This window comes from Paroedura picta, chromosome 4, assembly GCF_049243985.1.
Source record: "Paroedura picta isolate Pp20150507F chromosome 4, Ppicta_v3.0, whole genome shotgun sequence".
In the NCBI taxonomy this organism is placed as follows: domain Eukaryota; kingdom Metazoa; phylum Chordata; class Lepidosauria; order Squamata; family Gekkonidae; genus Paroedura; species Paroedura picta.
Window position 1 is genome coordinate 127,078,464 of NC_135372.1, and position 21,211 is coordinate 127,099,674.

The following is a 21,211-nucleotide window of genomic DNA, read 5'->3' on the forward strand; positions in this document are numbered from 1 at the left end:
GCCACTAATACACCAAAAACATATACCCAATAAAAACAGGTGATGCCAATAACAAATTAATTAGTCAAGTAACTAAAACAACATTTTAAAAATGGTTCAAAAATAGGAACGCCAACAAATGCAGTTATCAAGGCCTAGCCAAACAAGGCTCACACCTTGAATAAATCTTTGTTGGTCTTAAAGCTGCTACTGGACTCTGATTTTATTGTGCTACTTCAGACCAACACGGCTACCCATTTGAAGCTAGCAGAACACACCTCGCTATTTAGGCCAGGAGTTAAACGTTAATAGACTGGCTTCCTAGGCTTGCAGAAATGGCTGCTTTCCATACCTCTTCTGGGAAGTGATTCAGCGGAGGAGTTGGGTCTTCAGTAGCTCAATTTTAAAAGTTTTTATGGCCATACTTACTGGAGGACACCAGCTAGAAAGCAGAATGGTCCTTTGCCCAAATTCCTGCTCTCTTTTCCTCAGGGGAGAGGAAGACATTAAAAGAGATTCTGAGGGAAATTCTGATGTGAATTTAGAGAGGAAAACCAGGCCAAGCATGTGTGAATTTTTACTGCAGGATTAAACTCACTGAAATCTAGGATCTATGGCAAGAGAAATCTCACTGAAGCCAAGGATCAACCTCCTCCTCCCTAAAGAACACAACTGATAGTTGTTTCTGACATTTATTTTATTATATTTATATACCTCCCTCCCCGAGGGCTCATAATTCCTCTGCTGCTCTATAAAAACACACCTGTTTAAACCCAGCATGTGCTTAAATCAGAACAGGTACTCCTCCACCATTCCTTAGGCCAAGTCAGCCATGAATTTGCAAACAGTACCTGCACTGATGTCTCTTGGGGGGGGGGGGTCTGAGACCCATGGCATTCCCCTGAAGACCAGCCACTTCATTACTAATTCTTCCAGGGATTACAACAAACTCATTGCTGCGCTCAACTGCGAAGACTTTTATCACATTTCGGGCTGCAAGTCTTCATTCTCTCTGTTGCCCGGATTAAGCGCTGGTAATTGGATTTCAGGTGGCTAATTCAATCAAGAGCAGGTGATTGATTCTTCCACGGGTGACTTACCTGTCTGGAAGCAGGTTGTTTCACAATGAATGTCTCCTTCCCTTCCCTGCATTTTCCCTAATCACTTGGTTAGGCGGAGCCCTGATGAATCTGATGTGCGCAAAACGCACCTCCTGAAGGACAATTGCCATGCTCCCCATTCAGTTTCAAGCCCTTGCTGCACACCGCTGAAGGGAGCTTAACAAGGGATCCCCCACCCCTGAAAATATTCTGCTTTTGTCTTGCCAAGTTAACATAAGAACTGCCCCTCCCAACCTTTAGTCTCCCTGCAGTTGTTGAGATGTTTCAAGAGCAGGTCAACAGACTTTAGCCTTTCAGTCAATACTGATTTAAGTTTATGGCCTCTGGTCATTGTCCACCCAGTGTAAATCTCCTTCAACTCCACCTAATTGTATTGATTTCTGGGACACACTAACACAATAGGGAGTCACTCTCATGACGTTGTCTTTTTTCTTTTTCCCGCTTGAGCATATTTGAGAAGTACCCAGAGCAGGTCTCAATGAATTCAGGGGAATTTCATCGCCCTTTCAAAGAGAAGGGTGATGAAAAGGCATTTTACTTTGGTGGGAGTTCTCTAAAACATTCATCAAGGATACGGTTCTTTAAAATATTATCAGTCATGGCCTTCCTTTACTATAGAGATGTTTTACTTCCATTTTATTTCAGCAGGATGTCTCCTGTTTGTTGTTTAAGAAAAAAGCACCCAATGGGGGAAGAGGTAAAACTGCATTTTTAGAATTATTTCAGTGGAGTTAAGTCATTTCTACCCTGTTCTTGCTTACATCAAGCTTCTCCCCTTAAATTTATCTCCACAACAATCCTGTGAGGGAGGTTGAGACTAGCCTAGGGACACCCAGCAAGTTTCCCTGGCAGAGTAGGGTTTCGGACCTGGATTTACTGGATCCTAGTCCAACCACTACCAAATTTTTAGATCCAACGTTAATCTTCAAGGGCAAACTTTAATAAACTGGGCTAAAAGGGGATTAATAAATATAGAATTCTTTTAGCAGCTGTGTGCCCTAAAAGTTCTGATTCTTGAAGGTTTGTTATTTTACTTTCCAGTAAATAGAACCTGAAGATAATGTGGCCTGAGGCCTGTTTTACTAAAAGCGACACTAGACATTAAAAAGGAACTAAATCAAACTTAATTTACTCTAATTGCATTCATACAAGCTCTTAATACAGCAGTATTTATTAATGCTTCTTAATAGAGAATAATTATTATAGACAGTGTGATGTGGTGGTTAAGAGATCAGAATCTGGAAGATGCAAGTTTGAATCCTGCTTGTGCCCTGGGAGCTCACTGGGTGATCCTGGGCCAGTCCCACACTCTCAGCTCAACCTACCTCACAGGGTTGTTATGAGGATAAAACGAAGGAGAAGCAAATGACCTAAGCCAATTTGGATCCCAGACAGGGAGAAAGGCAAGGTAGAAATGAATTAAGTAAAGAATCAACAGTAGGCCGGCAGCTACTCTGCTTAGGATGGCCCAGCAAGTCAGTTCTATTTTTCAAATCGAAATCTGTGGAATGTTTTCAGGCATCTTTTCGGAAAATGCCATTTCATTTCCGCCAGGGCCCGTTCTCCCGTTCAGGCCAGCGGGATATAAAACGGAACCCCCAGTCGCTGGGATCTAGGACAACCAGACTTCGAATTTCACAAGAACCCTGCAGAGGTCGCTATTGCCTATCTAGACAGGGGGAGGCGGCCTGTAGCGGGAGCGAGCAGCGCTGGTGGGCCTTGTGCCGCATTTGAATAGCAAGTGGCGACGGAGCTTATGATGCGGGTTGAAGAAGCCCCGTATTCGTTCGGACAGGTCGGATAAAGGCCCGTCCACCTGAAAGGGGAGCTACCTGGTTATGTGCACGGCAACTCTTCAATACTAGTTTGCGCCACAAAAGAGTGTGGATGTAGGTGTGTTGGGGGGGGGGGGGTTACCGCCCTGCCAAGCCTTGTCCGCCGCCTTCTGCTAAAGGCAGCGCGCATCTACCTTTAGAGAGGCGCAGGTGGAGCCCTCTGCGGCGGACCCTGGCGGGGAAGCGCGCATCGGCCGCCGGGATGGGAAGCGGAGAGCAAGGGCGTTCTCTAGCTGTGGTCCTCCAGATGTCCATGGACTACAATTCCCATGAGCCCCTGCTAGCACACGCTGGCAGGGCTCATGGGAATTGTAGACCATGGACATCTGGAGGACCACAGGTTGGCTACCCCTGCTCTAGCAGGTCTCTCGCGTGGGAGAGCAGCCTTTTGGGCACACACACCCCCGCCAAAAAAAAGTCATCGGCCTCGCCGTGAAATGCAGACGCGGCAAAGCCACGGCTTTTGCAGAAGGACGAGCCGTTCGTCTCTTAGGGCAAGAGGCGGTGGCGGAAGACCGTCCCGGCCGCCGAGCTGCGGCGCTTCAAAGCTCGGTTCCCTCTCATGTTCAGGGACTCCCTGCCTGGCCCTGCTAAGCGGGACTTCCGTCCTCCCTTTTCGGCTCCGCGGACTGATTTGTCTTTCGATCCAAGACCGTCAAGCGCGTCGGGAAGCGGAGGCGTTGCGAAGAAGGGACGGGGTCCAGGCGCAGGATCGGAGCTGCGCCCTCGAGACGCCCCTTTAGGGCAGAGGTGGCAGCTGGCCGGGGACCCAACGCGCAAACGAAACCCATCCGGTGCCTTTTTAAGCGTACACGCAACCACGGCCGTGCAGGCTTTGGGCTTCTGCAAAACTCGGGGCCAGGGAGGGATCGATCCCCCGCGCATTCCAGCGCAGCTCTTTTCCACACCCGCCTGTCGGAAGTGGTGAGCTGGCCTGGCCTTTGGCTTTGGGCTTGGCTTTCGCTTCCCGTGATTAAATCCGCCGGATGCCTCTGCCTCCGCCGGGGGCTTGCATGCGGCCGCGCACCCACCCAGCCCTCCCCTGTCTTGGGTGTGGGTCTCCTACTAAGAGGGGGGGGGAGGTGACCGGCTTGGCCCTGCAGGTCCCCGATCTCGCGCAAGGGCGAGCTTGTGCCACCACCGCCTCCTAGTCTGCCCCGGGCCGGAGCGTCCCGTCCGGTGGCTCAGTTGGACATTGGCTCCGTGCCGGGGACGGGGCTCGTGCGCCGAGCACCTGCTAGCTCTCCGCGCGCCCCGGCGCCCAGACCCCTCCCTGCCGCCGCCCATTGGCTGCCGAGTGACACGGGGGGCGTGTCCGCCTCGCCCCCTGCCGCCCGGCCCTTATTAGCCGTCGGGCGGCCGGCCGGGCCGTGCAGAGACGGGTGGAAGCGCGCTGGCAGAGTTGGCTGCGTGGAGGGCTGGGCACCGCTTCGCCACCCTCGTTCATTCGCTCGCTCGCTGCTTGGTCCGGAGCCGCGCCGCCGCCGCCCCCTTTCTCCGCCTCGGCCCAGACCCCGCGGGCAGGATGCCGCGCTCCTTCCTCGTCAAGAAGCATTTCTCGGCCAGCAAGAAGCCCAACTACAGCGAGCTGGAGAGCCAGACCGGTACGCGGCGCTCGGGTGGACGGGGTCCGTGGGGCGAAGCCACGTGGCCTCCCGGGGAGGGCGGGGGCCGGACTGCACTGTAGGGGCTGTTGCTTGTTTGCTGATTCCGCGGTGGGGGCGAAGATTGGCTGCTGGGGTGGGGGGGGTCGGGAGGGGGTCCACAAGCAACTGAGCCTCCGGAGTTGAAACGCCCGTGGTGGAGCGAACTTGCCTCGTATTTGGATGCGGTCCCTGCTTCGACCTGGTTAGCCAGCCATCCCAGGCTCCTAGATGTCCAAAGCGCAGCATGCTCAGTAGTTGGATGGGAGACCAGGGGGAAGTCCAGGGTCGGCCCAGAGAGGCCAACCCCCGCTGCAGGTCTCTTGCCTAGGAAACCCAAGGGGGCTTGCCAGAAATCAGAAGTGACTTGATGGCAAAAAACAAACACTCTTTTCCTAGTTCCAGGTTGCAGCTGGAGGGGGGGGGGGAGGAAAGCCACCTTTATTTTATTTTGAGGTTTGTGCCCAATGGGAGCACTTGCTCTAATAAACTGAGCACCTGGCTTCTTTTTGTGCCCCACATGCAATTCACAAGACCACTGATCCTGTGAATGGTTCCTGGGGTCAAAAGGGGGTTGACCTTTTATGCAGAAGTTAATTGGGTTTGCCATAGACGCTGCATCCAACACCTCTTCTGGACTCTTCCAGGGTTTGTGCACTCATCCTGTCCCGTTTTCCTTTCCGCAGTGATCATCTCCCCGTTCTTGTATGAGAAGTACTCCCTGTCTGTCCCCCAGCCAGAACTTCTGAGCGCCACCCCATACTACCCACCCCTTGTATGGGACACGGGGCTGCTCTCCAATTTCTTCACTTCGGAGCAGGAGTACCCGAAGCCCCCTGCTTCTCCCCCCAGCCCTGACGCCAAACCTCTGGACTTGACCTCCCTGTCCAGCGAAGAAGAGGATGGCAAGACCACCTCCGACCCGCCCAGCCCGGTCTCCTCCGCCACCGAGGCCGAGAAATTCCATTGCAGCCAGTGCAGCAAATCCTATTCCACTTTTGCCGGCCTTTCCAAGCACAGACAGTTGCACTGCGACTCCCAGACCAGGAAATCTTTCAGCTGCAAGTACTGCGAGAAGGAATACGTCAGCCTGGGAGCGCTCAAGATGCACATCCGGAGCCATACCCTGCCTTGCGTGTGCAAGATCTGTGGCAAAGCTTTCTCCAGGCCGTGGTTGCTGCAGGGCCACATTAGAACGCACACTGGTAAGGCTCATTTTACGGTTGTCTCTGATTAGGGCTATCTGTCCCTGCCCTGATGCAAGGAAACACTGCATTGTGGCTTATTGGGGGGGGGGGGCAGGGGGAGATAAGGACCTGAGAGCTCATCCTCTGAACAAAACAAAGCAGAAATACCTAAACTGGCGTCTTTGAACTGAGCCTGTGAGTTGCTGACGATTCACCCCAGGCTCAGTTCCCTGTTTCCGGCCAATGCATGACATTTGTTTTAATGTTGCGACCTGCCCCGAGGGCGGTCGATATAAATTAAAAATATTGTTATTACTGTTATTAAGACCTGTGCACAGCTTGGCCCTTGTGTGCCTGGCCTGTGCCTTGATTGTAACCTTAAGCACACGGGCAACGCGAATCTCCAAATGGTGCTTCCTTTTGCAGCCCTCCTGTGGTGCTTTTGGCTGGCTAGCAGCGGCACAGAGGAAAGCAGGCTGGCTGCTGGTCCTGCGATTGCAGAACCACATCTCCAGCCCCTCAGCCCTTTGTCAGCTGAGCAGGAACTCAGATGTGAATCAGCCGTGACTCACTGGAGGCCAGGAGCGGTGCTTGAGAGGGCTTTGCCATCTAGCAGGGCAGGCATGCGCTGTGTCTCTGTGGTGGGGCCAGGCATGCTTGAGCTCTGGTCTGGTTTGGCCTGCGCATGCACACAGACACAAACACAGATAGATGTCTTGTGCTCGGAAGCGAGAGGATTTCCCAATCAGTTCTTTCTTTCCGCCCCCCAGCCAGGATTTCTTGTCTAATGCCCTGTTTACCAAATTTGCTGTCTTCTATTGGGGCAGTCCTTCAGTGCAGCCCTGCCTTCTGGGCTTCTAAAACATTCCTTTGGAGCAGCATCCCCTTGGACGCTTAGTGTGCCCATTCGCATCCTTCTGGATTTGCATTGTGTGCTGCCAAATGGGAGCCCTGAGGAGGCGGGAAGGAACTCAGAAAGGGGTGGGGTCGGGGGAAGGAGCGGCTGAGCTGCTTGGTCAGCAGAAGCAGGTGCTTTAATGCCAGGATGCTGTTCTTTGGTGCACCTGTTACTGTGACGCCCCAGGCACCAGACTCCACAGCTGCCAGCTTGTTGGGGAGTATCACATTTACAATGCATCTGCAGGCTGCCTTTTGTGCGGGTCACCCGGGGATGGGGATGGCTTAATTGTTGCGTGGTGCTGATTTCACACCCTCTGTAAAAGGGCTAAAGAGGATGCCTCAAGGAATCTGGTGTTCTTCCCCTCCCTCCAGAAGAAGAGACTTAATTTGGTTTTCCAGATGCACCAGAGGCCTGTTATGTGGCTTCCAAAAAAAAAAAAAACTTGAGTCTTTTCAGCAGGCAGGAATTCATGGGAATGGGGGAGGCATGGATGCCTGGGATCCTTCCAAGAGGACCAGCCTCTGATGCAAAGAAGGCCTCAGCTTTTGTAGCACCTTGATTTTGGCTTACAGAGCACACAACTTGCAACTTGAAGCCCATTCGAATCCTCTTCATCTGGCTTGTTGCACAAAAGTAGCCGAGAATTCTTCTGCAGGCTCCTTGGTTGAACTGCAGTTGAGCTGAGCTAGCCCCAGCAGAGATTGCTAATCTTTAGTTGCTCTTAATATATTTATACTCTGCTTTTTCTCCCCTCTGTATTTTTTTCCCTCCCAATAAACAATAACCCTGTGAGGTGGGTTAGGTGGAGAGGGTGGGGATTTGAAGGTGGGTTGTGTGATCGATCATCCCAGAAAACCCTCAGCCACTGAATTCAGTGGGGGAGGAGCCTGTCTCCTTCCTCCCCCATTGAAAGTAGTGAGGTTTAAAGAGGCCGGATTAAGTCTGTTGAGGCTGGATTCTGAGTGGAGCACACTAGAAATCCCCAGGCTCAGAAGTGACCTTTCACTGCAGAATCCTTGGCATTTAGCGTTGTTCGGAGCAATAAACCATCTTGCTGTTCTTCCAACAGCCCTGTAAGGTAGATTGTCCTCCCCATATGGCACATAAAAGGGCTGAGACAATTGAAGGCAGAGGTGGGATTTGAACCCAGGGTCTCTCAGGTTATAAGTAGGCAGCTGTAAAGTGAGAAGATTCTGCTTAGGGCTGCACTGTTAGTCCCTGTGCTGCACCAGTTTTCAGGCATTCCCAAGCCATGCCAGTGAATTGATCTCCAAGGAACAATGCTGGAAATTGGTGCCAATCTGCCCAAATGGGTTGATACATTTTTTTGTGCAATCTACAGGCATAATATATAAAATGGCAGAACGGAAGTGGTGAAGGGCTTCCAGATGACTTCCTGCTGCAGGCTGTTCTGGAAATCCCTTCCAAAGATTAATGGAATGCCTGGCTGCTCCTCCTTTAGCCTTTGTGTCTGACCCTCCTTTCCTCTTGTCGTGTTTCCCTAGGTGAGAAACCTTTCTCCTGCACCCACTGCAACAGAGCCTTCGCCGACCGGTCAAACCTCCGCGCTCACCTGCAGACCCATTCCGACGTGAAGAAGTACCAGTGCAAAAGCTGCTCCCGGACTTTCTCTCGCATGTCGCTGCTCCACAAACACGAAGAAACGGGCTGCACTGGAACCCGCTAAGAACTTGCCGAAGTCCGTGGACTCCTCCATGCGCATCCATGTATTGTAACTAGTTTCTGTAGAGCGTAGTTTTCTGTTGAGCTGCCAGGACAGTGTTATCAGACTCTTGTTTCCGGCTGCTGCAAGCCTTAAAGAAACACCCACATCTCTTAGTGCTTTGTCCTCGAGGCAATTTTGTTTTTAAAGCCCCATTTCGCCCTGGCAGTGGCAGCATGCTTCTTGCCTAGAGCAAAGGCAGAGTCATGCTGCAGATGCTGCCATGCTATTTTGTATGAATCGTACTGGGCCCGCAATAAGCAAGCAAATCTCTTTACTGGGTCAGCACTGAGGATCCATGTAGTCCAGCCTGGCATTCTTTCTCCAAAAGGGGGCCAGGCAGGTGCTCAGAAGCAAAACATGCAAATGATACTCATCCCTGTTTCTCCCCAGCATCTGGTATTCTGGGGTATACTGCCTTAGGGTGTGGAGGCTCCATTTGACTTTCAGTCTTTGCGCATCCTATCTTCCACTTATTACCAAGACTGCCTTTAAGAAAGAAAAAAAAAAGCATCGAGGTGAACAGCCATTCTGTTTTTGATTTACCAAGTGTAGGAATTACCTTATGTGCTCAGCACCTGGCAGGATTGAGCCTTGCACCTAGCTGTCTTGAAATGACACAGTATTTTTGTATTGGGCTTGCGGTTGGGGGCCGGGGAGAAGTTCCCGATCGACTCCGAACTGATGTGCCTCGAAGCGAAGGACAAAAACGCGGACCTCGATTCTTCCTTCCCTCCTCCCTCCCTTTCCAGCATTGTATATACACCGCCTATAGAAGGTGTAACTATGCAGTAATACAGTATTGCATTCGCTCTGGGGCAGCTGCTTCTCCAGCCAGCACAATGACGATTAGCAATGCCTCCCAAGATTAACAATGTCTATAGAAGGCATTGGGGGTAGCTGTTTCAAACAAGCCCTCCTGTTTACAGAGCCGCTCTGCACTCAAGCACCTGTTAATATGACTTCTTTTAACAACTGCCTTTTTTTTTTCCATCCCCCCACAAGAGAACTGTGACTAATAGCCGGCACTTGTCAAGCGATACAATAGCGGCCTGTGTCAGAGAGGGCTGCCCATTCATTGACAGGTGTGTGCCAAAAGAGCTATTTATGGCCATTGACAGGTGCGTCCTGAATGCATCTTTTCTTTTTTGTACATTGTTTCCACACCATAAACAACAAGCAAAAAAAAAAGGGTATGTTTACATTTCAAAGGTACACTGGTATTTATATATTTTTGTGCCACGATTTTATACTGATTAAAAAAAACATTTTTATATATATAATTATATACAATTTATTGATATTCAATAAAATGGTTAATTTATAATCTGGTCCTTTGTGCTGTTATTCGTTGTGTTTCTGACTAGATGCCGGACTTTAAAGCTATGTATAAGCATAGGATAGAACTCTCAATGAGGGGTTTATCTTTGAGGCAGAAAGATACCAGCTGGGGGTTAGGAAAACTTTTTTATAAACTTAAGTAGCTCAGCAGTGGAATTGGCTGCCTAGGGAGGTGGTGAGCTCCCCTCCCTGGCGGTCTTCAAGTGGCGACTAGACAAACATTCATCAGGAATGCTTTAGGCTAATCCTGCATTAAGCAGAGGGTTGGACTAGATGGGCTGCATGACTTCTATGATTCTATGACTGGAAGGGACCTCCAAGGTCCTCTAGTCCAAGCCCCTGCAGGATGCAAGAAACTCACAACTACCTGCCCAGCCACATAAAGTTAAATGTCATTTTAGTCCCACTGAGCAATGGAACAAATTAATCATGACTTGATGTTACCTTGCCTTTTGGTGGCATGTTCAGCTCAAACCAGTGCTGGGAAGGGAATCCTACAAGTTTCAATGGGGTGTTATTTATAGATCAGTATCCAGTAGCACCTTTAAGACCAACAAAGATTTATTCAAGGCATGAGCTTTTGGGTGAGCTCACAACTTGACTAAATCTTTGTTGGTCTTAAAGGTGCTACTGGACTCTGATTTTATTGTGCTACTTCAGACCAACACGGATACTCATTTGAATAGATCAGTATGTACAGGATTCCAGCCTTTGTGATGGGTTTTCAGGGGTACATTCCAGTGGGGGACTCTCCCATTGTGATGGATGGCCAAGATATTCTGGAGTGCCCTGTTCCCTTTTTAATAGGGCTAGTGCAGGGGAATGCTTATGCGGCCTGGTTTTGCCAACATCTTGGGGCGCTTGGTGGCCTTGCAAAGATGCCTTTAGAGAAAATGACCTGAAGAAGCATGCCTGCACACAAAAGCTTATGCCCAGAATTAAACTTGGTTGGTCTTGAAGGTGCTACTGGACACTATAACACTGTTATGATCTTTTTGGCAGCTAGGATTGCCTGTGCTATTAAGCGGCACTATTAATGAACTCTGAATCAGGCCAGGGAGGGGACTGTTGGAGGAAGAAGAGAGAATCCCTTTCCTTAACTGAGTCTGATTTTTATGAATACCTGTGCTGGCATAGGAAGGCGTTTCCTGTCCTGCCTTCCCCAGTCGCCTGGAACTTAGGGGCACAACAAAACAAAATCAGAGTCCAGTGGCACCTTTAAGACCAACAAAGATTTATACAAGATGTGCACGCACTCGAAAACTCACGCCTTGTATAAATCTTTGTTGGTCTTAAAGGTGCCAAGGGACTCTGATTTTGTTTTGTTGTGCTGCTTCAGACCAACACGGCTACCCACTTGGAACTTAGGGGGTTAAGGTTTGACACTTTCAAGTCTGGGAAGGTTATTTGGTGGGGGGCATAAAGTGCTGTCCCTGAGTCGGAGCTTTCAAGGCAAGGGAGAAGCAGAGGTGGTTGGCCATTGCCTACCTCTGCAGAGACTTTCCTGGTGATCTTCCTTCCAAGTACTGACCTTGTTTACTTTTTACTTATATTTCACCTTTCACCCCAAAGGGGGTCCAAAGCTGCTTACATCATTCTCCTGTTCTCTGTTGAAGCCTCACAAGAACCCTGTGCAATCTTCCAGAGCAGGGGTAGTCAACCTGTGGTCCTCCAGATGTCCATGGACTACAATTCCCATGAGCCCCTGCCAGCTTTTGCTGGAAGGGGCTCATGGGAATTGTAATCCATGGACATCTGGAGGACCACAGGTTGACTACCCCTGTTCCAGTGCATGAATGGGGTGTTCAAACCTGGAATCTGAGATTCCAGGCTGACATTTTAACCATGCTGGCTCTCTGCTTAGCTTCTGATATCTGATGAGATCAGGCTATACCACACCTATTCTCTCTCCCCGCCCCCGTAAATAGGGGCTGTATTGGTTCATTAAAACTTTTACCTGATGAAAAAGCTTGGTTCAGTTAATTGGGCAGCATATTTATTTTAGAAGACTACACATCTATGGGTGTCTACTACCCTCTTTATTCTCTCAACTAGATTCAAATGAGTAGCCGTGTTGGTCTGAAGTAGCACAACGAAATCAGAGTCCAATAGCACCTTTAGGACCAACAAAGATTTATTCAAGGCGTGAGCTTTCGAGTGCAAGCCCTCTTCCTCAGACTAAGAACTGACCATCATGACAGTAGGAATATATAAGCAAAAGTTAATAGAGTTGTTGAACGACTTAAAGAAAAATGTCCTGCCTTGTTAATAGAGGCCTAATGTGGGGAAATGCCCTCTTGAAGTAGAGTGGTGCATTGTGGGAAGAGTATGGGTTGGGAAGGGACTTGTGTTGGAGATGCGGTAAATTGTCAATTTTAACTTCAGCCGACATGACTGATTGAGCGGTGACAGGACAGGCACATATCCAGCCTATTTCATGGTTGGCCATGGTGCTAGACTACTAACCAGCAATCGGGGGGGTTCAATGGGGTCCATAAATACTAGCAAGAAGGAAATGAGTAGACTCCTGATACAGAGGGGGAATTGGGGCTAAGAGCGCATTCCTGGACTGTTTCAGAGGGGAGCCATGTTGGTCTGCATTAGAAATTAGGTTCACCTGATGAAGGGGACTTGACTCAAACGTTTATAGCCTGAAAATCTTCTGAGTCTCTGAGGTGTAGTCAACCTGTGGTCCTCCAGATGTCCATGGACTACAATTCCCATGAGCCCCTGCCAGCAAACGCTCCTCTGGCACATTCTCCTGGCTTTGCAACTTGGGCTCTCTGGTGCTTAGACTCTTAAAACTATGCCAAGGAAGCTTGCATTGCCCAGTAACTCAAGTTGGCACAATAAATTTTGATACTTGCAGTGAGTTATTCAAGCTATCTAGCTTGGCAGAAAATTAGGTCTGCGAGGGACTGGGAACACTCTTAGTTCTTAAGACTTAGGGCCAGGACATGTTACACAATCCTCCTGTTTCTCCCATATGTCCTGTCAGCAGACATGCTCTGAACTTAATTCTCAGAAATGTGTGGGCTCAATTGTGTTGGGACCGTGGCATGGGAGAAGATGGGGCTTAACCCCCTCCCCCTGGGTTGTCACTAGTTGCCTTGTTGGAGATACTTGTATTTAGTTCATTTGTACGGAGCACCATAAGGCTATTCTGGGGTTAGAAATCAGTGCAGGGGGAGGCTTAAACCCCATTCAACAGGTCATGGTCCTGATTGAAATTGGGCCCATGTCTCATGGTATTAAATTTCAAATACTTAATTGGCAAAGCACATTGCATCAAAGTACTCAAGGAAGAGAGAACTTGGTAGTGTGAATTGGCCTTTAGAGTCCAGATAAGCAGGCAAAGAAAAGTAAGAAAACGCAGACTTACAAGTGAACAGCCTGTGTTGTGGTGGTTAAGAGTGGCAAACCCAAATCTGGAGAACCAAGTTTGAGTTTCCGTTCCTCCTCCACATGAAACCTGCTAGGTGACCTTGGGCCAGTCACAGTTCTCTCAGAACTCTCTCAGTCCCACCTCCCTCACAGGGTGCCTCTTGTGGGGAGAGGAAGGTATTTATAAATCACTTTGAGACTCTTTAAGGTAAAGAAAAGTGTATAAAAGCCTGTTCTTTTCCTTCAGTTCCTAGTTGGAGCCTTCTAAATCCACTGAAGCCCATGGTGTGATTCTATTTAGGATTCCATTATATGTTATGTAGTCTGACTAGAACATAATCTTTTGGTTTCCTACTTTTTCTCTACGGCTATACAGCTTAGAAAATACAGGACAAAGCCAAGAAACTGTTAAGCGTGAGGGGGATTTTGTTTTGTTTTAAATTATATTTGAGTGAATTAGAATGTGCAAACAATGCTGATCACAGGAGCTCCTGTGGTGTGGCTCTGAGTCACAAGGCTTCACATTTCTGCCCGACTAGGTAGTAGCTGTAGCTTCTGGCAGGCCGTCCTCGATCTGCCTTGCCCATCCAATGATAATATTGGGATTGCTTTCTTTCTGGAACCTTCAGAGTCACTGGAAAGATCAGATAACATACATCAATCTCTTGGAACACACAAGAAAAGTGTAATATAAATACCAAGTCACACCTCAGGATTTTAGCTGTCAAGCGTATCTAGAGGACCACCTTTCCTCTGACATCCCCCAAAGAGCATTAAGGTCATCAGATCAACATGTGCTCAGAATCCCCAGCCCAAAGGAGGTGAAATTGGCCTCGGCCAGGGTCAGCGCCCCGGGTCTGGTCAGACATTCTGCCCAAAGAGATCAGGGCCCTATGTTCCTCAGGGCCCTGCAAGGCAGAGCTGTTCCACCCAGCCTATGGTCAGGGCCTGGAAAGACCAACAGGAAATGCTGGCCTCACTGCTGTAAATTGACGGAAGATGTATTTATTTATTTACAGTTGAATTTATAGAACCGACCTGCTCAGCAGTCTTGGAACAGTATACAACAATTTAAAATCAACCTGAGTTAGAAACCTAATTATCACTGACCCTTCCCTTGCGCCCGGCCCCATCTCATTGCTTACCACAATATTTTCCCACATCATTTGCTACATCCAGATGTCATGGGGGAGAATGTGGGTTTTTTTTGGGGGGGGGGTCTTGATGTTTCTGGCAGCCCAGCCTCAACCAAATGCCTGGTAGAAGAGCTCCATTTGCTGGCCCTGCGGAACTGATTAAGCTCCGTCAACGCCTACATGGGGGCCAAGACCCAAAAGGACCTCTCCAGACACTCTGGACCCCTTGCCTGGTTGGCTAATTAATTGGGTAAATCAGAAGAGGATTTTAAGGTTTTAATTGATTGTTTAAATGATGTTGTCACCCACTGAGCTGTTTTGGAAGGGCAGGATATGCCAATAAAGATTTGTTTATTTAAGTCCTTTCAGAGAGTAGCCATGCTTATCTGCAGTAAAAGAGCTAGATTGGAGTCCAGGAGACCAACAAGTTGCAGGGGATAAGCTTTCAAGACTCAACACTTCCTTCATCAGATCCAGCAAAGGAACCTTTAACTCTCAGAAGCTTCTATCCTGGAAATCTTCTTGGTCTCTCAGGCACTCCTGCACTTGAATCTAGTTGTCAAGCTAGCTGTGCCGGGAGTGATGGTATAAAAATGTAATTAATAAATAAAAAATAAATAAAGTAATGAGTGTACATTCTCTGCATGCTCCCCCAACCAAGTGACATAGTTCATCCTGCAGCGGGCTTCTGTGTTCATTTGGTGCTTCCTGTAGAGAATGCCATATCAGATCATCTCCACACTAGATATCTGACAGCAGCATGCACAAAAACGTTATTTACTTATTCAGTCCATTTTTATAAGCGCATTCACCCAGGAGCTCCGGGTGGTGTGCATGGCTTTCTCTTCTTCTGCCTGAGCCTCACGAGAACAACAACCCTGTGGTGTGGGAAAGGAAAAATAAGCAAGCTGTTTGGTAATCAATTATTAAGATTTGCACTAAACAGGATATGGAATAAGTATAAAGGACAGTTATTAGACAAAATTCTACTATGGCTGCCACTGCATGAAGCGCTATCCAGGATCCAGGTAGGCAATGAGGAATTATGGCTCACATATAAAGAATTATTGATAGAACAGATAGAAGATGGAAAGACTGAATTTAAGCTAAAATAATTAGAACAATGATGGGAGGAAGGTAAATGAAAAGAATGTTGGATTTTTGCTCAACTAAGAGAGAGATACATTAAAGATAATAAAGAATTTGGATTCCAAAGCAAACCTACACTACTGTTAACTAATGAAAAGTAACGAACATTTGATTAGTAGAATCTATGAAGAGTGTTTGAGTTTGGATACTGAGACTGAAATAATTAAGGATTTTATGTTAAGGTGGGTGAATAATGTAAGACATTCAATATGATGATTGGCAATTGGTTTAGGAAAAAGGCTCTAAATTCTCAAATAGTAATTATATGAAGAAGAAGAGTTGGTTCTTATATGCTGCTTTTCTCTACCTGAAGGAGTCTCAAAGCGGCTTACAATCGCCTTCCCTTTCTTCTCCCCACAACAGACACCCTGTGAGGTAGGTGAGGCTAAGAGAGCCCTGATATTACTGCTCATTCAGAACAGCTTCATCAGTGCCGTGGCAAGCCCAAGGTCACCCAGCTGGCTGCATGTGGGGGAGTGGGGAATCAAACCCGGCTCACCAGATTATAAGTCTGCACTCCTAACTACTACACCAAGCTGACTCTCTTAAAAAGCATATAAAAGAAAATATTTACAAAATGCATTACTGGTGGTACGACACCATCTAAAATCTCACTTCATAGGCACCACCATTATATCTCCAGGGAGCACCACTTTGGAACCAGCTGCTTCCATCATAGGAAGTCACTCATCTTGGAAAATCCCCAGGTTTTGTGACTAACAGCAGTGCCCAGAAATTATTCTCGAAATTCCAGAAGTGCTCCCAGGGTCAACAAGACCTCCAGGTTTGCACATAGGGGGCGGGAATTCCTGAGGCATACCCTCCTCTGGAGGGGGCAGACAGGCCTCTCACATACCTCAAGAAGGATCCCTGCCTTGGAGCCTTCCCTGCAAGTATCATCCAACCATCCTTGCATGTTCTCTTTCCTTCAGGTGGCTTGCTTGCCCATGGCAAAGGGCAACACTGCTGGTATCTGGTCATCCTGTGTATGCCTTCCCCCCACTTTTCTCCCCTCTAAAAATGTCTTAGGTTATGCAATCTCATTCCCTGACGAATGCAAGATTGTGCTTCATACCAGATATCAGCATTTTGTCTAGACACTTGGCCAGTGGGCCTGTTGCCATTTCCCTTGGGAAAATGATTCATGGCATGAGCAGGCTGCACAAGTGGAGGGGTTTCCTTTCTGACCAGCTGTAACATAGGCCCACTTGTATTGTACAAGTGGAAGGGACGTGATTGGTCAGCAGCTTGTCAGCTGGCAGCTCCTGCCTTCCCAGGCATGGGGGTTTCTGTGTAGCTGCAATCTTCCTGGATTACGGTAAGCCATCTAAATGCATGCTTCGGTAACAACAGCCTCCTCCCCCCCAGAACAATACAGCATGCATTTAGGTTGTGAACCACTGAGATCCAGTTTTTGCAGCTTACGAATCTAGGCCCAAGTGCAGCTCAGTACAGAACCAAATGCAGCTCTTTTTTAAAAAAGAAAAAGAAAAAAAATTAAGTGAAGGTATAGAATCATAGAATCGTAGAGTTGGAAGGGACCTCCTGGGTCATCTAGTCCAACCCCCTGCACTATGCAGGACACTCACATCCCTATCGCTCATCTACTGTAAACTGCCACCCCTTTGCCTTCACGGAATCAGCCTCTCTGTCAGATGGCCTCTGTTTAAAAATCTCCAAAGATGGAGAACCCACCACCTTCCGAGGAAGCCTGTTCCACTGAGAAACCACTCTGACTGTCAGGAATGTTTTGGAAGGATCTGCTGATGGGATCTAAAAATAACCAGGATGTAGCAGGCAAAAATTATTTTGGGAGTAAAGGGCTACTTAGAGATGATCTACAAAAAGGGAAATGCCAGTTGCCAGTGCAAACTGGAGTAGCCTGCTCACTTGTTTTGTGCATGGTTTTCTTTTTCAAAGAGCCATATTTGGTTCCTTGCTGAACCCCCCTTTGACCCTCACCACAGTCCTGCAACGTGGGTTCCACTGAGAGAGGTTGCCCAGAAAGTTTCATGGCATGTATGAATTTGAACCCAGATCTCCCTGGCTAATCCTCTGAACACCATACCTCGTGGCTAGTGTGGCCAGCTCAGTACATATTTGCGGAACATACAGATCTATTTGTTTTCTCTCTTCCTGTGCTCTGAGTGTACCAAAATGCCCTGAAGAATGTGAATTCTGTTATTTATCTGAAGAATCCACAGGGTGGAGGGAGGGGGTGTTTGTTTTAACTCTGACTTTTCACTGTTGTGGTGGTCTCTTTCTCCATATTTGTTTCCTGCTGGAGGATTGCTATAAATTTAAGGAACCAAAAAGGATAACGTTTCACTCCTGGCCATCTTCTTCAATGTGAGGTGGGATGGACACATAACCATCAGCCCTCTGGATTCTTCCACTCAATTTGGAGCTTCCTTTCGGTTCGGAGTGGTGCTTTTCTGAAACAGGAAGTTTTGTGGTTGTAAAAAGGAAGAGATCTGTGGCTGAGCAGTTCTCTAATTAAACTCTTTCCTAGGATAAACAAACTTTCCCCTCTCATTTCTTTCATTCCTGAGAAAGACAAAAAAAAAAGTTTTTTTTTCACCCTCTGAAAAATGCAGAGCTTGGGGGGGGGGTGTGGCTGGGCAAGTCCCCCCCTCTGAGTAGACAACTCTTTCACCCTGGTGGCAGGAGATCTGCTGGCGGCTTCTAGATAGGACTAAACCTCATGAGGAGGGGCTGAAAACCACCCAAGAGGGTCTCTAACAATATATATATGTGCATCAGCAATAGACAAAGGGAAAGCAGAGGCAGGAAGGGTACCAGAAGCTGTCACGGCGGACCAGAGGGTTCAATTTTTTGGTTTTGAATTGTCAAATGAGACAAGTGGGGATTGGGGTAGGTCTCATCCTTATTCCAGCTCTAAGCAGAAGCTATTACTGCTCTAGAAAGGCCAGCCCATCCTGGTGGTTACCTCTGCTTGGCCAGAACTGGACAAGCTTGTCCAGATATAGAAGAGGTAATGCTGAAAAGGTCTCATATTGAATGTTCTCCCGTTGAATTGGCTATCAGGGTTGGCCAAACTGTGGCTCTCCAGATGCCCATGGACTACAATTACCATGAGTCCCTGTCATCATGTGAGGCAGGTGAGACTGGGAGGGGCTCATAGTTATTGTAGTTCACGGACATCTGGAGCCACAGTTTGATCACCCCTCGATATGATCTTGGACAGGACAAGGAAACTAGTCCAAAAGGGCTAGCTGGAAAGATTCTTTTATTTCATTTGTTTTACTTAATATATACCTTGCGTTTCTCCCCAATGGGGACCTAAAGCTGCTTGCAACATTCTCTTCTCTTAGGTCCACTTTTATCCTCACAGCAGCTCCATGAGAAAGGCTAGGGTGAGAATGTGTGGCTGGCCCAAGGCCACCCAGCAGGTATCCATGGCCGGATGGGGAGTTGAACCTGAGTTTCCCAGACCCTAGTCCAATACACCAGTGGTCCCCAACCTTTATTAGGGGGGGGGCGGGGGGGGGCGGGGAGAGGGAGTTGCGGCCCGGCGCCATGGCCTTTGCGGCCCGGCGCCGGGCCGGGGCCCGCAGGTTGGGGACCACAGCAATACGCCAACCACTACACTAGACTGCCTGATGAAGGTTGTTCTTTGTTGAAGGTCACAAATATGGTGAGGGGCAGGTCTCACTGACTGACCTGGGATGAAGCCTGGCCAATAGGTTTTCCAGCCCAGGGTTGGAAAATTCCTGGAGAAGTGATGTGGTGCCATAGACTCCACCAGTCAAAGAAGCCATTTTGTCCAGGGGAACTGATCTCCGGAGATGTTGTGATTCTAAGAGATCTTGAAGTTCCACCAGGAAGTTAATAGGTGTATGTCCAGACCAAGGCCCATCCATCCAGGAGCAGGGCAGGTGGACTGTGGTGAAAGGATGAATGTTATATGTTCAGAGACAGAGCAGAGGGGTCAAGACAGGGGGAAGAACTGAAAGAAAATACCAATCCACGTGAGGTGCACAAATGAATTCAAATTTGTCTAAAGCGAATACAGAAAAGCTGGCAGATTGTAATAACAATATGATCCTATATGCCAGTTTTCTTCTTCTTTTAAAACAAGCCTCCCAATAGTATGGTGGAACAGCCACTGTGGAGACCAAGGCAAGGAGCATGCGTGTTGTGGTCGCACTATATAGATAACCGCAACAATAATGGGGAAGTCACACCAGCTGGTGCCTTGCCATGATGTAGAAAACACCAACATGTTTTCTTGTCCTCACACCTCACCTTGGTGGGGGTCCATTTCGAACACTTCAGGTGTCCACCTCGCAAAAGAGATGTGTGAAGCAGCCTCCTAACGGCCTCTTGTTAACAAAACTCTCTGAGGCCAACACACCTCTCAGTTGGCTGAGGCCGACACAGCAAATGTTCTTTTGCAACCTTGGCAACAGGACTACCCTCTCACAGCCAGAGCTTGTAAAACACATACAGGATAAGGAAGACAGAGTAGTCCATGCAGGAGGAGGGACACAGGCTTTCAAAATACGCACACACACACCACTTCAGGAAACCAACACACTATCAAGCACATCTCTAGAGACCTTTTGTGCTTTTTGCTGGTGAAAGGGGTCCCTGGGGTGCGCAGGCAGGCTCATGCTATCTGATGGGTCTGACCGTGGCAGGGGTGTTGTGGCAGACATGGGGAACCTGTGATGAGCAGGATGAGCCATTTGGTGACCACCTTGTGTGACCATCTGCAAAAGATTATACAGAGCGTGCTAATAAAGGCAGGATTCAATCAACTTAACTCCAGGTATCCTGACTCCCCCCCTACATACCTCCCTCCGCAAAGGCCACAGGGGGTTGTGATTGTTGCAAATCATGCACTTTGGAGGGGGGGGGAGAGAAAGAGTGGGCTATTCTTGGGGCTCTGTTGACATTCTCTTCTGTTTTGGAGCGGGTGTGTTTTATGTAATCCTGACAGAGGGCACGGATGCCCCCCCCCCATTGCCTCCTTTTTGCAAGCCCTGAGCTTTTATTTCTGGTCACTGCAGGACATTTCAAACAACCTCTCAACTTTCAGAGGTACAAGTAAAACAGCTACCAAAACTTGCCCTTTTTTTTTTTTTTTTGGTAAGGTCTTTGCTTGTTTTCCTCATTGGCCAATTCAAGAATGGAATGGAATCCAAGGCCCCTTTGAATCCGGCCTTCAAAGAGCAGATATGGGGATTGCCATGGATGAATCCAAGTGTTACAATGGCATGTCCTACAAAAACACAACATGTGGGTGCCTAGCCTATATTTCTGAACACCAGTGTTTACTCTTTAGGGCAGGCTTTTTCAGCCAGGGTTTTGTGAAACTCTGGGATTTCTTGATAGCCCTGGAAGGGTTTCCAAAATGGGTGGGAGTTAAATGTATATTTAACAATATAACATTTATTGGGTGATATGAACATATATGGTGACGTCAACCTGCCACACCCTCCCAAAATGGCCAATGATGGGCCTGGAGGGGGTGGGAAGAGGAGGGGCCTCAGATGGCCGTGTCCACAACTCTGCTTCCCCACCATATTCTGCATGATCTCGCCACTTCTGGGGTTTCTCAAAGGCTGAAGAATGTTTCAGGGGTTTCTCAATGGTAAAAAAGTTGAGAAAGGCTGCATTGGGGGCAGGAGCCCACAGGTTACTAGGTCCTCCTTGGTCACTCAGGTGGTGAGTGGGGGTTTCATCTCCAGGCTGGGAAACTCCTGGGGATTTGAGAAAGGAGCCTGGGGAGGGCCAGGGACCTCATTAGGGGGCAGTTGGGGTTGCCAGCTCCGGGCTGGGAAAC

At 48.4% G+C, this 21,211-nt stretch overlaps 1 protein-coding gene across 1 annotated transcript; it reads left to right on the forward strand.

Annotated features, from left to right (window-relative positions):
- Positions 1-4,295: 4,295 nt before the first annotated feature.
- On the forward strand, positions 4,296-9,716 carry SNAI1 (snail family transcriptional repressor 1). Its single transcript, XM_077335600.1, has 3 exons — positions 4,296-4,539; positions 5,265-5,783; positions 8,172-9,716. Exons 1-3 carry the CDS (start codon positions 4,461-4,463, stop codon positions 8,351-8,353), a joined length of 780 nt encoding a protein of 259 aa, XP_077191715.1. The 5' UTR covers positions 4,296-4,460; the 3' UTR covers positions 8,354-9,716.
- The last annotated feature ends 11,495 nt before the right edge of the window (positions 9,717-21,211 follow it).

Coding starts and splice junctions, on each gene's coding strand:
- SNAI1 (XM_077335600.1), top strand. CDS start 4,461: ATGCCGCGCTCCTTCCTCGTCAAGAAGCATTTCTCGGCCAGCAAGAAG. Junction 4,540..5,264: donor CGAGCTGGAGAGCCAGACCG/GTACGCGGCGCT, acceptor TCCTTTCCGCAG/TGATCATCTCCCCGTTCTTG. Junction 5,784..8,171: donor CCACATTAGAACGCACACTG/GTAAGGCTCATT, acceptor GTGTTTCCCTAG/GTGAGAAACCTTTCTCCTGC.